We start from the raw sequence: 19,765 nt of genomic DNA, 5'->3' as shown, positions 1-19,765 counted from the left end.
AGAATTTTCTTGCTGAGGTGTGCTGCATCTCACTAGTGAATTGGTTGGTATAGTTTTGCTGATGGTCTTTGTGACAATATAACCAATCTTCACTAGGCATTCTGTCAGTGAGGCTTGTGACGTCTTAATTTTGTCTTCCTTTTCTAAACTTCTAAACTTGCAAGTGTAGAGCTATAGTCTCTAGTGAAATGAGGTCCTTGCAGAATTCCCCAGCTTATATGAGGAAAAGACTGGAAGTTCTGTAGGACACACAGTTGCTTCTGGTATCCTCTGTCCCGTTGAGATTTGTGAGCGTGAATGGTTCCTAGTGTTTCATGTGCCCTAGATTTGAGTTTTAACTTCCTGTTTCTTCATCTGCACTGCAGAACTTTAGAGGAGCTCTGCAGTGTAGTACTCTGAACTCTTTACAACTTCCCTCCCTCTGCTACTTTTTTTCCCCTATTAATAGATATGTGGAGTCCCAGGAATTGGATCAGCTGACAGTATTATGCTAAACATGAATCTACTATTGTTCTCAAGTTTAAATTATACATCCCAAGAACTTAATCAGATATGTGGGAAAAGAGGAATATTACAGCTGGAGTTCTGAATATAATGTGGCTATTTGGCCATGTAAGTTGTTGCATAATTGTAATTTGATTTTAACTGTGAGAGCTCACAACTCTGCTGCAGCATTTAAATTGAAACTCAAAATACTGTCATTCTGATCTTTCGCAGTTTTAGAGATTATATTTAGTTTTTATTCGAAGATTAAACAATACAATGACGTAGGCATAACTGAAATCTTTCATATTAAAACACACACAGAAGCAGGGACTGATCCTGTTGTCCCAAATTAAGTATCGTTAAGGTTTGACTTTACTAGCTGTTTCAAATGCAGCCTTTAACAGGAAGAAAACAAGTAGTAACTTCAGTTCTGCTGGATGTAATGGCAGGTGGAGGAGAAGGTTGCACTAATGCCACTGCCTGTTCATATGTATTCATATAAGAAGTCTTAGAAGTATGGAAAGTTTATAAACTGCACTGCAATAATGGTGATAATATCAGGTGTCTGTTTAGTGTCATCAGTATGTAGCCAGAGAAGACTGAGTTTCTGTATGGCAAAACATGACAAGCTGTGGCAGTCACATTCTTCTCAGAAATGTTACCGTCTTCTCTGTTTAATTTTAGCATACGGCAACAGTAGCCTAAGACTTCGGTAATAAGTTCAAAATAAAAGCTTTTCTGTCAATGTAATGTGACAGTAGATAAGACATATATAAAAAAAMCAAATTACTTAAAGTCATAGTACTAAAAACTTTTCCACTTTATTTTTAAAACATGCTGTGAAAAGTCTTAGCCCTAAGAAAAGAGGACTTGGGAGCTCTCTATCCACAGCATGGGTATAATTCTGCTCATAAAAGCCTGGCGGTGTTTCATCTCAGCTTTACTCCTTGAGACCACCTCACCTCAAGGGCTGAAAGATGAAAACAGTTCTTAGGCCATCCTTGGCCATTTTGGTGAGATGGGTGCAAATATATGCAYTAGTATTGTTTTGCAAAGTAGTACTTACGGCCTGGATGAGGAGAACTCTGTGTGTCTTTAAATGCTATTGTTGAAAAAATTTACCTCTTTTTGTATTTGTGGTGATTCTGCCTTGGAACACTAGTGTGCTGGTAATTCTTCTGAATATGGGATTTCTTTTTAACTGTTCAGGGTGATTATTAAGGAATATTAAACTATTGAAAAACTTTATATAAATTTTATGTTAAAAACATTAATGCCACTGATGTTTAAAGCTGCAGGAGGGAGAGAACCTGAGAAGAATAGCTCTACAGTTGTCATCCAAGTGCATTCAGTATTTTTTCCTTTTTTCTCCCTCTCTTTTTGTTGGGATTTACATCCTGTTTTAGAGCTACACCTGAAACTCTGGTGTCTAGATATCTCAGATGAATGTTCATTTTGAGATATGACTTCCATGTTTAGCTTTTCACTGTGGTGAATGCTACATAATAAACATGTTATGAGAGCAGCTGCACTGCTCCAGGGCTAAACATTTTTATGAATCTCTGCAAACTGGGATCTGTTTCATTTTTTTGATAAGTCTCCCTACAAGCCATAAAATACAGGGAATAGGCTTGGCAAATTGTTATCTTGAGTGCATACAGTATTAAATGAGTGCATTAAATTGTGGATAAGGTTGATAAAACTACGACTGTCTTTAAAAAAACAAATGGAAAAAAAAAGAAACCTAAGCAAAGGCATTAAAAACACGGCCATATCTTACAAAAAAATTGCAAAAGCTGTTRGTAGATACATTTCCTCACTGCTTACTTCCATCTTTCATCCATCYATTTTGCTTTTTTTCTGCTTCTAATGGAGACACTTAAATTTGAGATAAAAAATTCTTTTGAAACCTTTTTATTCTTGTATTAGGTTTCTGTTATTAAACAAATGTGCACCTATTTCCTTACTGGTTCGTTAACCATATAGACACATCATCAGTGTCACACCTATTTCCTTACTGGTTCGTTAACCATATAGACACATCATCGGTGTCACAAGGAGGGAGTATTCAACTATGAATATTTACATTCATATATATATACATACATACATATATATGTATATATATGTATCTATAWATATATCACTCTAGTTTGAAAAGCTCTGGGGGAGTCTTTAGCAAGCTTCTGCACGTTTTCTACAATACATTCTCTCAGCAGTAAAACATCCGTACTCTGTTTTCTGAGAACATCCTGAAAAGGTTATGTGCCAAAAGTGGATCCGAATATGATTTAACTAACTGTTCTGTAATGAAACAGCCTTGTAAAGAATAGCATTACAGAACTSAAGAGTTAATAACATGTACTTCTATAATGAATGTGTTCATGTGTTCTTTTTTAGTCTTGCTATTTATGTAGGAAGGTTGTAAATATTATGTATATTGTCTACTACTTATGTCTGTGACTTCTATACCKCAGAAGTTGGGATGTATGTATGTATGAAATGGAAATGTTATTGTTTCTGTGATTGTCACCCTTTTTTACTAAAATGAAATTAGTTCATTCTTGAAATCAATATTTATACATTCTTGCCAAAATCTGTGGTTGTAAGAACAAYGAGGAAGAAAATTATTTAAAAATGCCATTGGTGTACAGTTTATTCCAATGGAGTGTGTTCATGCAGTGCATTTTATTTTCTGTGTTACAAATATGCAAGAAAATCATTCTTTGGCATATTTGTTATGAAGAAAAGCRTTAATAGCAAGTGCAAGTCAGTTTTTGGGTCATGTACTGCAAACGCGTTTTAGTTAGGGAATTCAGTATTTCATTCACCATATATTAAAAAGAGTTAGCTTTGTCATTTAATGTAAGGATCAGGTTTCACATTTTTCAGCTCTATATGCAGAGGTCACATTTGTGAAAGATCCCTTTTTCTCTTTTATCATCTTCTACTAAGATCTCAGAGGTCTGTGGGAGGAATGACCACATGGAAACATACATAATATTTCCTGTTAAGCATAATATGTTTTAGAGCAACTACTGTTACTGGTGTGAGGTGCTTTTTTCTGTGCTTTCATTATTGCATATAAATGTTGTGCAGTCATTGATAAATTCAGTTTTGTACCTGTTGAAYGGGGAAATGTTTCATACTAGATTACCCTGGCTTTCAGGGTTGATGTGTTTGAGGGTCACACACCAAGTTTGCCTTAGAGGCCAGATGTCTTAGCTCCCTTCTGTTTCCTTTTCCAGGACATTTTGCTTGGGAGAGGGTGGGGGTGGGAGTTGGAATTGAGAATCTGGAGGAAGATTTTGGCAATATAACTGCAGTGACTTAGGGGGGTTCACTTTGAGCTAGAACTTTGATAATTGTTAATAGATAATCTGTTGTGATTTACATCAGTTGTGGGCTCAACTTGGCATTTTTTCTGCTCACTGCTATTGTTGTGGTTGAAAGTGCTTCAAGATGAGGTTGCATCAGAAGACTTTTTTTTTTACTTAAGCTGTTTTTCTGTATACAAGATGCTTTTTATTTTGCTACCAGGTATCTTAGTTTTGTTTGTTTTATACATACAAAACTTTTAGTGTTAAATGTGGATTTTCTGTTTGTCCATTCAGGCTACAATCAATCAGTTAAGAGCTGAACTTGCCAAGGGACCTCAGGAGGTAGCTGTGTATGTTCAGGAGCTGCAGAAACTTCAAAGTTCAGTCAAAGAGCTAGAACAGAAAAACCAGGTGAGAATGTTGTTATTTCTTAAACTTCTCAATTCAAATTAAAATGAAAACACATTGCTTTGGGAAGCGCAAATGAAGGCTGACAAAACACATCCTTGGTGTTGCAGAAGTTGAAAATTCTTTTTAACCATTTTGCTTGGAAGGGATATGGTAATGCATAAGGAAGCACTTGTTTTAGTGATTTAGTGAAGTTTTAGTGATCGTCATTACACTACAGCTGAAACCTCCGATGCTGTTACACTTACAGATTTCTAATTGCTGCGATTTATGATAACATATAATTAGCCACCATCTTCCATTAAAAGGAAAAAAGCAGTAGCTTCCAAAATATGACAATTTTTACTTAATGATACTTCAAAAGACATTATGAGATCTCTTTATTTCTCTTCCAGTTTCTTAGCTTTTAGATTGTACTTGTGTCATATTTTTTGGCCTTTTATCACAGTTATAAAAGCCAGAGAATTGAGTTAAACTCCAGAAGCTTCTCAGCTTGTAAGTATTTTTTGAGAGCTTTTATGAAAGCTTTGTGAGCTGGCTGCACATGTTTCAAGTTTCACATTACATGAAGAAAGCTTGTGGATTGTGGGACAAGACTGGAGATAAGGAAGGAAGGGAGATAAGGAAGAAGATATATACCACTATTGTCATGTTTATAACATTGTGTATGTACACTGTTCACATTGCACAAGAGTATCTAGCAGCAATCTTTTCAGTCTTGGAAAAAGGAAAGGACAGGGACTGAACACTGCGTATTTAGTGTAATTTAATACTAAAACAGCATTTGCAAGGAGTATAATAAAGTGCAGTACAAATTCAGTAAAATATAGTTTACTTTTAGTAAGATGACTATTTATTTGGCTCATAAAAATAAATTGCAGAACTATGATGAGAATTAACATGCTGTTCCTTCCCATGGACAAGCAATATTGAATTAAGTTTTTGGCAAAATTATTCTTATAGAGGATAGAAAGTTTGCCTGAGTAAATTGCTTTTACATTAAAATACGGAGTGAAACAGCTTGATGAATAAGATAACTGTACTTTACTAGGAGTCCCCTGCTGTGTCAAGTTAATGCCAAATATCACTTGAGGAATAGGAAGAAGAAAAGTAACAGTGAGCTACTTCTCCTTTTTCAGTTTCAGTGACTTGAAGCAGTTTACAGCCACCTCTTTATGTAACTTACTAAAAAGAGCTATCCGTAAGAATRGTATGCTAGACAAGGAATCTTGGCCTGGAGGTGCTGAACCTAAAATTGGAAATTGCAAGACTAGCTTCCCAAGTAACAGAAATAGCTCCCCCTTTGGAGGAGCTATCAGTGCAGGACAGAATACATTGCGTTTTGCTATGTGCATCCATTTATAACTCCATTGCAAGGCAAAAAGATATTTCTGTGCATTGACACTGAGTTTTTTCAAGATCACGTATGACCTCAAGTAAGCAAGCTGTTTCTTATATTTTCAGGAAACTATACTGAAAGATCAGATGACAAGTAGTAAGATCATCTGTCTTAGACTGTCAGGAATCGTCTTCTCTTCATTTAAAAAGCAGTGCACTTATGGTGCCTGGCTTGCTTTGCAGAGCCAAGCGTTAATTTAGAGACAGTAGTGGCTTGTAGCCCGGAAGAAACCAGCACATGGAAAACTAGTATACCCTCTGGAGTATAAGACTTGCTGTGATTCCAAACCCATGGCACTTGTGTTTTCTGTTTTTTTGTTTTCTTTTAGGAAATTGTGATATCTGATCTACAGGGAAAAGGCTTAGTTTCCAAACTTCTACTTTTATAACTCACTGAATTTCAGAATAGTCCCCACAATTCTTTTGATGTCTAACCACTAGACAGGCATACTATGTTGTTCTTGTATGATTTCTTGCAGCACTACAAAAGAAGAGATCACAGTTGTGTTCCTGCTTGTATCTCATCCTAGCTTTGAAGCCTAAGGGCTCTTTAGCGTATGCTGAAGCGTACCGACATTCCCTTTTTTCTGCTTGTCTCAGTTTCTTTTCTTCAGAAGCCAAAGCTTGGGGAGGAGAGATGGCTGATGCCTGCCAATATATCCCTGTATATGTTTGGGATGCAGCTGGGACATGTATCCATACAGGAGATGCTCCTGGATCCACTGATTCCAGTGTAACGTGAATAACCTTACCTCGGCAGCTCTGTGACCTCAGTTCTGCTTGTGGGCTTCAGTCGTACATGGATGAAGTGCACTGTTAGGCAAACGCTGCTCTTCTCTTGGGATAGTAGCGGTAGCTGTTTGCGTCTCCGTCAGGCCATTTATGACTGCAGAAGGGGGTTCAGCTTTTAGGGAAAGGGAGTTCAGCTTTCAGGGACAGTGGCTCTGGGCTGCAGCTTGTTAGCAGGACACGTCTGCTTTAAATATTAGCATTCATCATTCAGTGTTATGTAGCTCATCAGACTAAGGAGGAAAAGAGAARTAGCTGCAAAATACAGATCAGCGTATCCAAGCGTGTGTAGCTGTTGCTGTTGGTTGTCCTTTGAATAACTCATAATGGGATGATGAAGACGCTTGGCTTCTTTTTTGTTTTATGTAACATTCTTGAATGCTTCCCAGAGTCCCAGTCTACTTCAAGACAATGTTAACTGTTTTTTTTCCTTCTTTTTTTCTTCTTTTCCCAACATCACTCAAAAATTTAAACTAGCCTTGGATCTTGTATCCTACACTGACTGTTCATAAAATAGCTCATAGCAATTTCACATGCAGATTCACATGTGAATCTAGTTATAAAGTGGTAGTAATATTAATACTTTATTTCTAACTTTTGCAGTTGTAATGAAAAAGTACTATGACATGTTAGTATTTCAGGAGCATAACTTCAATACAAGTATGATCCGGTTAATGATCCTGGCTGGCCGTTTCTCTTTAATGGAATGGGAATTGCRGCTTTATTTTAGATTGTGAGGGTAAACTGTAAAAGCAGTGGGAGCCTTGCCACTGAACTTCTGGAGGGTAACGGTGACACCTGACRTCAGTCTGTTCATTACGTGCTTTATTCTTGCATTTTATATATATATGCCTATGAAAAAACTTTTCTATGCCTATAACATTGAAAGCATGATTTATTTTTCAAGAAACATTTCAAAATATACTATTTCAGGCCAGARTTCAATGGTGAAACTTCACTCTTGAGCCAGAGTTATTACAGAATCACAGAATGGGTAAGGTTGGAAAGGACCTCTGGAGATCATGTAGTCCAACCTGCCTGCTCAAGCAGGGTCACCTAGAGCATGTTAGACAGGGTTGCATCCAGGTGGGCTTTGAATATCTCCAGAGAAGGAGACTCCACAACCTCTGTGGGCAACCTGTGCYGGAGCTCTTTCACAATGAAGAAATTTCTCCTCATATTCAGGCGGAACTTCCTATGCTTCAGTTTGTGCCTGTTGCCTCTTGTTGCATGGCACTACTGAAAGGAGTCCAGTCCCATCCTCTTGACACCCTCCCTTCAGGTACTTGTACACATTGATMAGATCCCCCCCTCAGTCTTCTCTTCCCCARGCTRAASAGGCCCAGCTCTCGCAGCCGTTTCTCATAGGGCAAGTGCTCCAGCCCTCGGATCATCTTTGTAGCCCTGCGCTGGACTTTCTCCAGCAGTCCTGTGTCCGTCTTAATGTCTCATGTCTCTCTTATTGGCCAAGTTGTATACTCTAGAAAGTATATATTTTAATGAATGCATAAGAATTATTAGAGAATTAATTATATTTGTTCTTATATTGATTGATAGATTCCTAGAGTTGCCATTTGCAAGTTTGCTTCTTTTCAAACCTCCCCCCGCTTTTTTTTTAAGATTCTTCTGTTCAGTGATAGAAACCAGAGACACTTTTATTTCGTATTAGTGGTAAAATATAGTCATCTGTTGAAGTCTGTAAAGAAAAAAAGGAGTTTCCTCTTCTAGCAAAACAGATTTAATCCGTGGATACTATGAGGAAGTGTCCTTTTAAGATGCTCAGCGTAGCTATAATTACAGCGCTGATTGTCTTCTCTAAGAATCCTTTTGTTCCAAACCTGCAGAATGGTCTAATGTTTTGGTACATGTGTACTGATACTGAGTATCTGTGTTTTTCAACCTGCCATCTGTAGAAGCATTATTTTTTTATATATGTACAATTGAAAGGGTCACTGGAGAATGTGGTAGCCACTGAAACTATAGGACGAACATGAGTATTAGAAAGATATGCATTGTCTGTCTCTGCTGAGATAGATATTAGTAAGATATACAGCAAGAAATAGGACCTGATTTCAAGAAGCTAGAAAGAATGACCAGAGTTGGATGAGGACCGGGGCCTCCTGGCAACTGTAATTCTGTGTTTATAGAACTGTCACTGGAAAATTGAAATGGTCCTCATAGCATCTTTATCCTTCTTGGAGGTCTCTGAAATTCAGGTTAATGCTTCAACTAACCTTGAGGGAAAAGCTAGATTTTCTTAATTTTTGTCCATTAAGATATTTTATTTCTATTTCAGTATAGTTTTGATTAGTTCATGAAATTTGATAGCAGCATTATATGATAGCTGAAAGTTGTCTGTAAATAACTCTTCCATTTTTTGTCTAGGTCTGTAAAATTGATAGTAAGATATTTCTTTGCAAYATATGATGTTAACGCTGTAAGAGAAATCTGAGACTCAAGGAAGTTCATGCCTTTTCTTCAAAGAATCATAATTTTTGGTGTTTTAATACTCAAAACAACCATCTCAAAGCAACCGTTGAGCTGAGTTATAGACAGGAAATTATATGGTATGAATTAAAGTATAAAAGTATTTTCATGTAATTTGAAGGTTAAATCGTGAGTTTTTCATTCTGTGATTTATCAGCATCACAAAAGTTATTAATTTTTGCAGTTTCTCTTCTGTAATTCTCTGTCATAATTTGGATAGCAGATCATGCTACAAGTGTGGCAAACTAGGGTAAAATTAGTATACTTCTGAAAATGAGCCAGCTGGATTGCTGCATGGAATTAGACAGGAATTGAATCACACATGTTATTGTTTAGGGAATTTTATGAAGGATAGTGATACTTTAAACCATTTTCTGTATGTTAAAGTCTTAAATGACTATTTTCCTTTTCTCTCCCAATACCCATACAATAACCTAGAATCTGAACTTTCAGGRGAATCAAATCAGTCTTCAAGATACGGAAACAGAGTTTATGTAGTTTTCTGACTAAGAGCTAAGTGGCTTATGAGACTGTGAAAAACAGTATTTTCAGTTGAAATTGTGTGATATCTAGGCTCCAGAATTAACATCTGTAATGTGAAATATAAATCAACATTTCTTTTAATGCAGTTTTGGAGAGACTACTCAAGAGAGACTCCTTCACTATTTTGGATCAACACTTGAGAAGAAATTTGAATAATACACTGAACAGATCTAAGCAGAATTGCAATTAAATTGCTGTGTAACTCCCTTTGTAGAGTCTGACAGAGAAGCTGCTGAAGAAAGAACTGGATTACACCCAGCTAGAAGAAAAACATAATGAAGTATCTGTAAGTAAAAAGAACGTGCAGGCAAGCTTTCACCAGAAGGACCTGGACTGCCAGCAGCTTCAGGCCAAGCTGTCTGCATCTGAAGCCTCGATGCAGAGATTACAGACAGAGCTAGGTGAGAAGGCAGAAGCAAACCAAAAACTTAAAGAAGAATTGTCAGAAGTAGAGACAAAGTACCAGCATCTCAAGGCAGAATGCAAACAGCTGCAGCAGCAGAGGGAGGAAAAAGAGCAACATGGACTGCAACTTCAAAATGAACTTGGTCAGGTAAGGTTCCTCAATTTTGCATCTGTTTTTTTTTCTTTCTCTGTTCTTTTCCTTGCAAGAGCACTTCCTTTGTTGAAGGGGAGTATGCAAATGTATTTATTTAAATACCAGTTAGCTAAGGCAATCTTCCCAACTATGCAGAAAATGAAATATAATCATACTGTCTCATTACAGAAGTAAAAAGGCTGAAATAAAAGAGTGCAGAAGCTCATAGGTATCTGTATATTGTTGTACCTGAATCCTTTTAATAGGCCAAACGCTTATCAGGGGCAAATAGTGTAATCATAGCAACTTTGACCCAGTCACGCTTGGTGAGATCTAGAATTCCAACCACCTTCCACATTTTAATTTCTGGTAATGCTAATGCCCTTTAATATCTTCATCTATCTGTCTATCTATCTGTAGTATAGCTCCTCTTTTTCTGAAAAGGATACTAGTCTTACTAAATCTGTGCTAACCTGGAACTGTTCTGTCAAACAGTCTTTATGCAGATAGCTTTCACTTTGTGAATATTAATGTTTAATGAGCCTACATAAGCTTTGTAGCTTGTTTCTTGTGTTCTGACAGTTTGTGATTTACATTTTTTTTGTGTGCAAATAAATAAGCCTTTAACTGATCTGAGACTTGTTTCTTGTCCACCTTCCTTCTCATGCAACTTCTCATATAACTATTYTGTTAAATGAACTTTTCCTTCATCTTGCAGTTTTTCCCCTGCCCTTCTTTTGTTGATGGATCTCCAGAAATAAGTAAAGTGTTGTCAAATGACAGTGCAACCCATAATGCTGAGTTTCTGTGACAAATACGGTAATAGACAACTCATCCTCAACTGCTTAAAATTTTTGGAGGACCTTCACCGACAAGAAATTGGCAAGGTTAATTATTCTGGTTCAGTAGTGTAGCAGAGGCCCTAAAGAATTGAGGATATGAAAAAGCAAGTTCAGGCAGAGTATGAGAAGTAGTTTCGTTCCTGGTAATAATCTCATTACCCCATAGGAAATTTAAGGAAGTAAAAACTCTCTCATTTTGCCTTAAACCTGAATGTACTTAGCTTCCTTTAAAACTAAATAGTGAATAGACAATTCTGCATATGAAAATCAGGGTTAATATGATGTCTTACTATTACTTCCTTTGCATTTCTCCCCAAACATATTCTGTTACTTAATGCTGTTAGTACACTGAGAGCATACTGTCCYCCAGCAGTTCACATGCTCTCTTGTTGAGTACAATGAGTTACAGAAGTAGGATTTTCATTTAACATTGATCAAATTGACTTTTAAGGCTAGTTGAACTCTGTTTTTTCTGGCAGTTGGGGAGTAATATGTGAGACTAGAGAAACGTTTGTGCATGAAGAATAGTGTCCGGTTCTAAAACAGAAAAAAAACAAATCTGATTTTTGTTAGTATGACATACTTTACCAATCCTTTGCTGTAAGTTTATCATTTGAAAGTGAGTGTGTCTCAATCTTAAACCCTTTGTCAATGTCTGAAATGGATTATGTTACAAGCTATGCATTGGAAGAATTGTGGCTTGACAGAACTTTATATATGTATGTATTACACCTCCAGAGTCTCTTTCCCTCTCTCATCAGTCTTCTAAGAGGAAAAAGAAAAAAGTTATTTTAGTTATCTACTTAGGAATCCTCATTTGGTAAAACTGCCTCAATCTGCCTAGGCAACAAATATGCAGGTTTCTGAAGCGCAGCCAAGAAGCTCAGCTGAAATCTGGCTTCAGATTTGGAGGGCGTTTTCAGGAAGGATTTTGGGGGTGGGAAGATGAAGAGGAGGGTGTGTGAGTCATGCATTGCTGCATGAGTTCCTGGGAAAGGAAATGCAAAAGTTCTCCAGTGATACATTTGGGAAGGATTTCAGTCTAAGCAAGAAAACCTGCACAAACTGCTTGTTCTCAGGTTGCATTGTAGAATTGTATTGTAAAAGAGTAGTGGGTAAAAAATGCAAATCCTCTCACATATGGAGTAAAATTAAAAAAATGAAACCAGGCAAAAACTTCTCTTATTTCTCCTTCGAACCAAGTGTTCAGTTACTGTTGTCTTGAAAAGACAAAATTTCTCATACTTACTCATTTAAAAATTCAATGGAATTACCTGCTTGTGGATATATTTCAATAGCTCGTGTTGACATAATGAATTGCTGTTTTTATGAAGGTAGATGCAGAGCAAGCTTGTAAGTAAGCTTGCAAGCTCACTCTCTTAAGTAATGACTAGAATGCTGATCCAGTAGCTTTAATAAATGCAAATTTGTATTTTGCTTCCACTCTGAGGAACAGGAAGGTGAGATGAAGGTTCTTCTGAAAGAACTAAACAATTTTTCAGTCATATGTGTGCCTCTGTGGACTGGTTCAGTTTGTGTAAGTCAGAATTTAGGGTGATTGAAGGAAGTGATCTTCATGATGCAACTGTAGAAGGAAGTGTTAATGACTAGTGTTGGTTTCAAGACAGTATAAGGAGGAGTATTTATTGAGAGCTGACATTTCTTCAAGACTGAAGGGGTGTGTATGTGTGCATGCGCACACGTGTGTGTGGGTGTGCACGCCATTGAATCTGCAGGACTGAGGGCACGCTCTCGTGCTCTGTATAAGATGAGATTGTTCTAAGCATTCCTATTTTATATGATATTCCTTATATTTTTGGAAGGATTGCCCTGTTTGTCTTTCTGTTAATACTGAAGAGCTTCTGTAGATAGATGAGAATGTTGCTAGGTCATTCTTACCTACTTTTTGAATATTTGCTCATGCTTGTGCAGTTGATGCTGTTGTTAAACATAATTTATGTCTCTGAGGTATATCATATACATAAAGAATTCCTGAATTCATGTACTTGTTTTATTCTTGGTAATAAAAATTTATGTTAAACGTTTTATGATTCGCGTATGTCTAAAATACAGTGTTGTTGGCTAAAGAAAGACTAATAAAACTTTTTTTTTTTTTTTTGCAGTTGCACTGTAAGCTTCTAGAGACAGAGCGCCAGCTAGGGGAAGCACATGGTCGGCTTAAGGAACAGAGGCAACTATCTAGTGAAAAACTAATGGACAAAGAACAGCAAGTGGCTGATCTGCAATTAAAGCTTTCTCGTGCTGAAGAGCAGGTAGTTTTTTTTATGCAGACTCTACTTTTTCGTGGTTCTGATAATAGCCTGTATATACATTTGTTGTGATGTTGAGGTATATAAAGTTTGTAGGAATTTCATTTGACTGATAACTGTTGAAATCTGGCAAAAATAGTCAAAATGTGCCTAAATGCCACTTGCATTGCAGATTTTATAAAGCTAAAGAACTTAAATGCATCTGATGAGCAACAAGTATGTTCTTGGTGTGTTACAGATGAATAGAGGATTCCTTGCACTTAAGAAATTTGTCTAAGGATCTTATAATAATAAAAGACTTAGGTGTACCTAAGCCAGTATGAGTGCAATTTTGTGTGTAGATATTCTTGTCAGATAAAGCCCCCTGTGCAGGAAAAAAGTGAACATGGCACAACAATTGGTCCTTCGTAATTAATAAACTGTAGGCTGGAAGTATAGAAAACAGTTGTTTTACTAATTGTTAATTKTCAAGTTTTCATGTGTTTTAATGAGCACCTTGTATATGTTGCTGGTTTACTGCTACCTCTATGAGGACTGGCCAAATATCTGAGTGGTATGTTTTCAAAACTTTAAACCTTTTCTATAGCTAATTTGCAAAGCCTTGACCAGTATTACTTGCAAAAAGTGCAATAAAGGGGAGAGACTGCTAATCCAAAGTTGCTATTAGATCTTATAATAATAATAATGATAATGATAATTTTGTTTTAGGAATGTCTATACTATCAGTCATGTTACATCTTAACAACTCTTGGAAAAAGTTATACTAAAACTCCTTTACCTGTTAGAGTTTTGAGAACTAAAAATACATGTCTGACACTGCTTTTATAGTATCTCGCTTGTGATATAGATATTCACCTATTAGTAGTATAAGAATGCTTTGGTTAGATTTTGATTCTATAACTAGCATCACACACTTATTTTTATATCAAATTTCAAATATTCACGCTTAGAATCTTTTAGCACTAGAATAGACATTAAATGCTATTGAAAATTTGAACAGTGTTCATTGATTTTTTTATTATTATTATTTTTTGAAGCTAAAGGAAAAAGTGGCAAATTCCACTGAATTACAGCATCAGTTAGATAAAGCAAAACAGCAGCATCAGGAGCAGCAGACACTTCAGCAAAATACTACAGCAAAACTAMGAGAAGCCCAGGTAACTTAGTTATTTTGTATCCTCATGTAAACGTGTATTTCAGCAGCTCGTTATTTTCAGTGCATTACTTGGTAGAAATGACTTGCATGATTTTATAGTAGTTTCAGTAAATTAATAAATAAATTTAGAACAAAATATACTGTGTTTAATACATTTATCCAACATTTTATGCATTAGGAATAACTTCTAAGGTCCATATAATTAAGGAAGCTATTATGCGATTTTCTAGAATGATTTGGAGCAAGTACTACGACAAATTGGAGATAAGGACCAAAAAATTCAAAATCTTGAGGCTTTGCTTCAAAAGAGTAAGGAAAACATCTCCTTGCTAGAAAAAGAAAGAGAGGACTTATATGCAAAAATTCAAGCTGGTGAAGGCGAAACTGCAGTTCTTAACCAGCTACAAGAGAAAAATCATGCGTTGCAAATACAGGTAAGAACTCCGAGACCTGCTTCCTTTCTCTTGTTCTCATTATTGCATTTTATTTCCCTAGTTTGTGTGTAATTAGATATGGCATTAATCTTTTCTGTACTTTACTCTTTTTTTGATACTCCTTATAGTATCTTGCTGGAAATTTCAGAGAACTTTTGTTCCGATGACTTACTTTCTATCAGCAAAGAGAAAAAAAATCCTATATGTTTCCTATGATATGTACATACGATAGTAATGTGTGCGTCTAAGAAATATATTTTGCATATTATATATGTTTGTTTCTCTTACTTGAGAAAGAGGTTGCCTTAAACACCAAAATTCAGTTCAGCCTACATCTGATGTCTCTTTAATACCTTGGTTTTGTTACAGTAAAGCCAAATTGGCCAATTTTGCTTTCATTTTGAATTGGTAACCTATTTAAGCTTTGGGATTGTGCATAGTATAGCTTTATTGTGATAGATAAGAAAGAAAAATGCAAGAGTCAATCAGCATCAGGACTCCAAAGCCCTGGTAAGTCATCTTAAAATTCAAAAGATGCGTGACTTGTCTGGACATAGTTTTTAATTTTATTATCTCCTTTTAATTACCTCATTTTTTTATCTGCAGGTAACTCAGCTGACAGAGAAGTTGAAAAATCAGTCAGAAAGTCATAAACAAGCCCAAGAGAATTTGCATGAGCAAGTGCAGGAGCAAAAGGCACATCTAAGAGCTGCTCAAGACCGTGTGCTCTCACTGGAATCAAACATCACTGAACTAAATAGCCAGCTAAATGAAAGCAAAGAGAAAGTATCACAACTTGATATGCAGGTAACTGAACTTTGTACTGTCTGGTCATGAAAAAATCTGCTTGTGATAAATAATAAAAAAATAGAAAAATAGTACACTATAGTTTACTAGCAGACAACATCTGAATATTGCCTGTACTCACCAACACTATTCATTCATTACCTGCTTTCTAAATTTTGCTTATGTTTTTTGGAGAGGAGGAGGATTGCAAGACAAACAGGGAAAGATGGCACACATATGGAAGCATGTTTATGTTTTGTATTAATCTTCTAATAATTTTGGAGGGCCTCAAATGTACATGTTCGATGTTATCCAGATGTGCCTATCTGTGGATGCAATGAGTCTATCCCATTTTCCTGKACTAGAAGATAAGTGGGACTGGGTTTTGTAGCTCTATGTGAAAAGTAGCTACGCTTTCTCATATCCTGGTATTTTTTTCCTGTTTCCTAAAGCGTGAGAATTTGTTTCTTCCTTTTTATAATCTAGCACATGAAAACTACTGGTAGTTACTATTAAACTAAATGATTAGTATAAAATAAATTAAAATTAGCTGCAGTAAAATAGACATTTTAGCCAAGTACAAATTTTCTTTCAGGTAAAAGCGAAGACTGAATTGCTACTTTCAGCAGAGGCATCAAAAGCTGCTCAGAGAGCAGATCTTCAGAATCATCTGGACACTGCCCAACATGCACTTCAGGATAAGCAACAGGTATTACAAATCTAATGCTTGTAGGTTACCTAAAAAAACCCCCAAGCAAAAACCAATAAAAAAACCCTAAGATTAGTAGGGGTTCATGAACTAAATAAACATACTTGAGTTTGCATTTGGAAATCATCGTTTAGCACATTTTAACTACATGATATGTCTTTGATTCTTTTGCTGTGATTTGGACCACACAGATACTACACTGTAAAGAGTTGACTTTTGAATCTTCTTGTTGCAGAATACGGGTTCAGAATCTTAAGCTGTCATATCAGGATGTAATTTTATTCTAAACTGTATGTTATGAATACAAGTTTGTAGAATATACTGAGTGTAAGTGAAAAYGTGTAACTTCAATTGCAGACTTAGATAAATTCAAAATAAGATGCTTTTATTCTGAAATAACTTTTTATGTGCAAACAGACACAGAAACCAGAAGAGTATTGTTGAAACTGCTGGTTTGTGTGCACTTTAACCCTGCTGAAGCATTCCACTGGGTGCTAAGTTGAATATTTTGCATTGTTAAAATCAATGCTACTGTCGTCTTAGTGGAAACATCCAGCAGGTCTAAACTTAGCACCATTTTTAAGGTTGGAATGTGGCTGCCATAAATAGCAAAATAAGAAGTATTTTGTTTGCAACTATTTTATAGTCTAATAATTAAACTAGCTTGCTTAGAGTACAAGGGACTTTGATGTAACTGTYGCCTTAGTGGTTGCTAGCTGAATGTGTTCATTTCTCTTGCGGAAATTACGTTGTTTTATGTTGAACCAAATGCTTTGAAGTCATCTTGAGTATGTGGAGTTTTGACTGTTCCCATGGTATTGGCTTTCGTTTTTAGTAGTGCTTGATTTCATGAAGACAGCAAAATGTTTCCCTAAGGTTTTGTGCTGTTACTTTCTAGTTATTGCTGTATTAACTGCAGGATCTTAGGCATTTGTTACAGCAAAATTCTCTTCCATTTATAACTTGAAAGGAGTTTATTAAGATGTAGCCCAGAGTGTGTGAAATTTAAGAGCAGCATTGAGGCTTTGAAAGTTTTGTCAGCTTCTATTTGTGTGTTTTCCACTCTCAATTTCCTTGTTCTAAGAATAAAAAAGAAGGATTATTTTCTTTCTAATTTGAACACATTAGATAATTTAAAGCCTATATTATTCTGAGGATATTAGTCATTTTTGGAAGTTATTTAAAAACTGACAACAGTCTCATTTGTATTTTACCTCAGGAGTTAAATAAGGTCAGCATTCAGTTGGATCAGGTTACAGCTAAGCTGAATGAGAAGCAGGAGTACTGTGCTCAGCTGGAAGCCAATATCAAAGAGTACAAAGAGCAACATCTTAATTTAGAACAAAAAACTGAAGAGCTAGAGGGACAGCTTAAGGTTTGTATTGAATCCAAGCTTACTGAAGCTGATGTTCTCTACTGTTTGGTAGTATTTGATAAAAGCTCAAATTACGGGGTGAAGGATTATATCAATAACACTTTTGAAAGTTATTTTTCTTTTTCACCAGTGCTTCCCTTTAATCCTCTTCTCTTCTTCCATGCTTATTATAATGCGCATATTACACTAAGAGGACAGACTTAGGAAATTGCCCCTATAACATCATTTTCCTGTATGTGTATTTCTGCCAACCTCTGTGCTACCGGGCAAGTATAACAAGAGGAAACATTAATACTTCCTGAAGTCATAGCCTTCAGAGTTTGAGCTAAAGTGCCAGGGAATATGTGTTAACATCAGTTAGGTCAAGTTAACATGGCCTATCTATCKAAATTTATTTCTAAAACCTTTCAATAGACCTTTCTATGGAATCTTTTTATCATGTTTTTATGCAAGAGAAATATTTTTTGTCCAACTTGACCTTATGTTTTCCATTCTGTTTCTGGAATTAGTTTTTCTATGATAATGTACATAATAATGGCAATTTTGCAGAATCTATTGATGTTCTGAGATGTTAATATTCTCAGTTAAGGATATACATTTGTTTAAATGCTTCAGCGTTTTTAGATTTGGGCCTTAATATTTCTTCAATATTTATTCAACGTTCTTAGTTTTCAAAATTCACAATATATAAAACCATATGATAAAGAGATCTTAGCAATGCAGAATTGATTTTGTAGTGTTGCACATTATGAGGGAGATAAGAAGTCTTTGTGCCTCAAGAGTGAGTTGAAGTGTTTTTCTTACGTTATGTAATCTGCAGTAGAAAAGTAAAGTTTTCTCCCTATATGAAGTTTAAAATTCAACATAATTAAAAAATAAAGCAGTTGTATATTTGCATTATTAGCAGTATTTTATGCTTTCATCTCTTTCTTATTTGCCTATTCTTCATTCCTTTTTTTTTATTATTTTTGTCCTTCTGCTAAAGTTTTGCAAGTAACCAGCAAACATGAGTGCTTAGAATTGCACTCTTTGCCTGCACAAGATTTTTGTGAGGTCACTAGGAGCTGAAGTGTGAATCTGAGCAGGGTTGTGGATACTGTCAACAGGAATGCAATTCTCTGTAAAAACTTTGGTGTCATCACCATTCTTTGGGGTTGCTCCGGCTAAGTGCACGGTGTTTAAAACAAACAAACAAACAAAAAAGCCTTCGGGTGTTCTGTGGGAGAAACTTGTGCGTTTCGATTTATGGCCACTGCACGAAATCAAAAGTGCATATAGAACAGCCAGTGTATTGAAGAGTAAAAGTAATGCAGTTTGGCTGAAGACTCCTGTGTTCTTTAATACCCCATATAAATACCTTTCTGAGAAATACAAGTACCTTTCTGAAAAAATAGTAAATATCGCATACATTCATAGAATCCCTTTACAGCTGTAGTTCTTGTCTTCCTTTTCAGTTTTATTATAAAGAATGGTGAAGTTCTTAGGTTATGTAAATCAACAATTCTCATCTGAAATTGTTGAAACTATATTGGCCTACTCTGTGGCAGCTGAGATTCCATCCGCAAAGCTGAACACTATGTTTGGCTTTTATTGTATAGGTATTTGGGATAGGATTTTTAAAGACTTCKACGTTTTTGTTTATTACTTTACAATTAAAATTGGTCCTTGGCATTTAATTTAAAGATAATTTCAGAATGTTTTACCAAAATAGTTCACTTCTGGGGGAGCAAGAGAATTGCAGAAACTAAATAATGAAAGGCAAATAGCAAGCTTAGTGAAATAAGAAGACAGTGTTTGAAAACTGTTGCTGCTTTCTACAGCAAAGATTTCTTTCMTAGGCTTACAAAGATTTATCCTCATAGACTGGGTGACTTATGTTTTTTATTGTTGTTTTTGCATTGTTGGTTGTGTTATGATATCTCTGGCTTTTTATTTTCCTTTCTCAGAAATTTGAAGCTGACATTCTTGATGCTAAAGCAAGCAAAGAACAAGCTCTTCAGGAGTTACAGCAGCAGCGACAGCAGTCTACAGAATTAGGCCTCCGAACAGCAGAACTGAGTAAACAACTTGAAGCAGAAAGAGAAGCGTATGCATTTCTTGTGTGATAGGACTTTTCAGAGAAAGTCAGACTTTAAACTAGAATGTTTGATCTAGAATTGAAATGTTCTTCTCTCTTATGATTTCTTAAAACTATAGATAGAAGAGATGTCTTCCTTCTGCTAGG

The 19,765-nt window shown here is 35.9% G+C and overlaps 1 protein-coding gene across 3 annotated transcripts in view; it reads left to right on the top strand.

The window, feature by feature from the left end:
* The window catches only part of EEA1 (early endosome antigen 1), a 74,560-nt gene that overhangs the window by 32,150 nt on the left and 22,645 nt on the right, over positions 1–19,765 (top strand). For all 3 annotated transcript variants that reach the window (XM_085321314.1, XM_085321313.1, XM_085321315.1), the window contains 9 exons: positions 4,101–4,217; positions 9,646–9,984; positions 12,935–13,084; positions 14,119–14,238; positions 14,468–14,671; positions 15,278–15,478; positions 16,053–16,166; positions 17,386–17,541; positions 19,488–19,627. In XM_085321314.1, coding sequence (XP_085177440.1) covers positions 4,101–4,217; positions 9,646–9,984; positions 12,935–13,084; positions 14,119–14,238; positions 14,468–14,671; positions 15,278–15,478; positions 16,053–16,166; positions 17,386–17,541; positions 19,488–19,627 — 1,541 coding nt within the window. The remainder of the gene's footprint in view (positions 1–4,100; positions 4,218–9,645; positions 9,985–12,934; positions 13,085–14,118; positions 14,239–14,467; positions 14,672–15,277; positions 15,479–16,052; positions 16,167–17,385; positions 17,542–19,487; positions 19,628–19,765) is intronic.

Source organism: Rhea americana, unplaced genomic scaffold (assembly GCF_003343005.1).
Source record: "Rhea americana isolate MKP2758 unplaced genomic scaffold, rheAme1 scaffold_69, whole genome shotgun sequence".
Classification (NCBI taxonomy): Eukaryota; Metazoa; Chordata; class Aves; order Rheiformes; family Rheidae; genus Rhea; species Rhea americana.
Note: the sequence above shows the minus strand (reverse complement) of the source record. Positions and strands in the feature narration are given on the sequence as shown.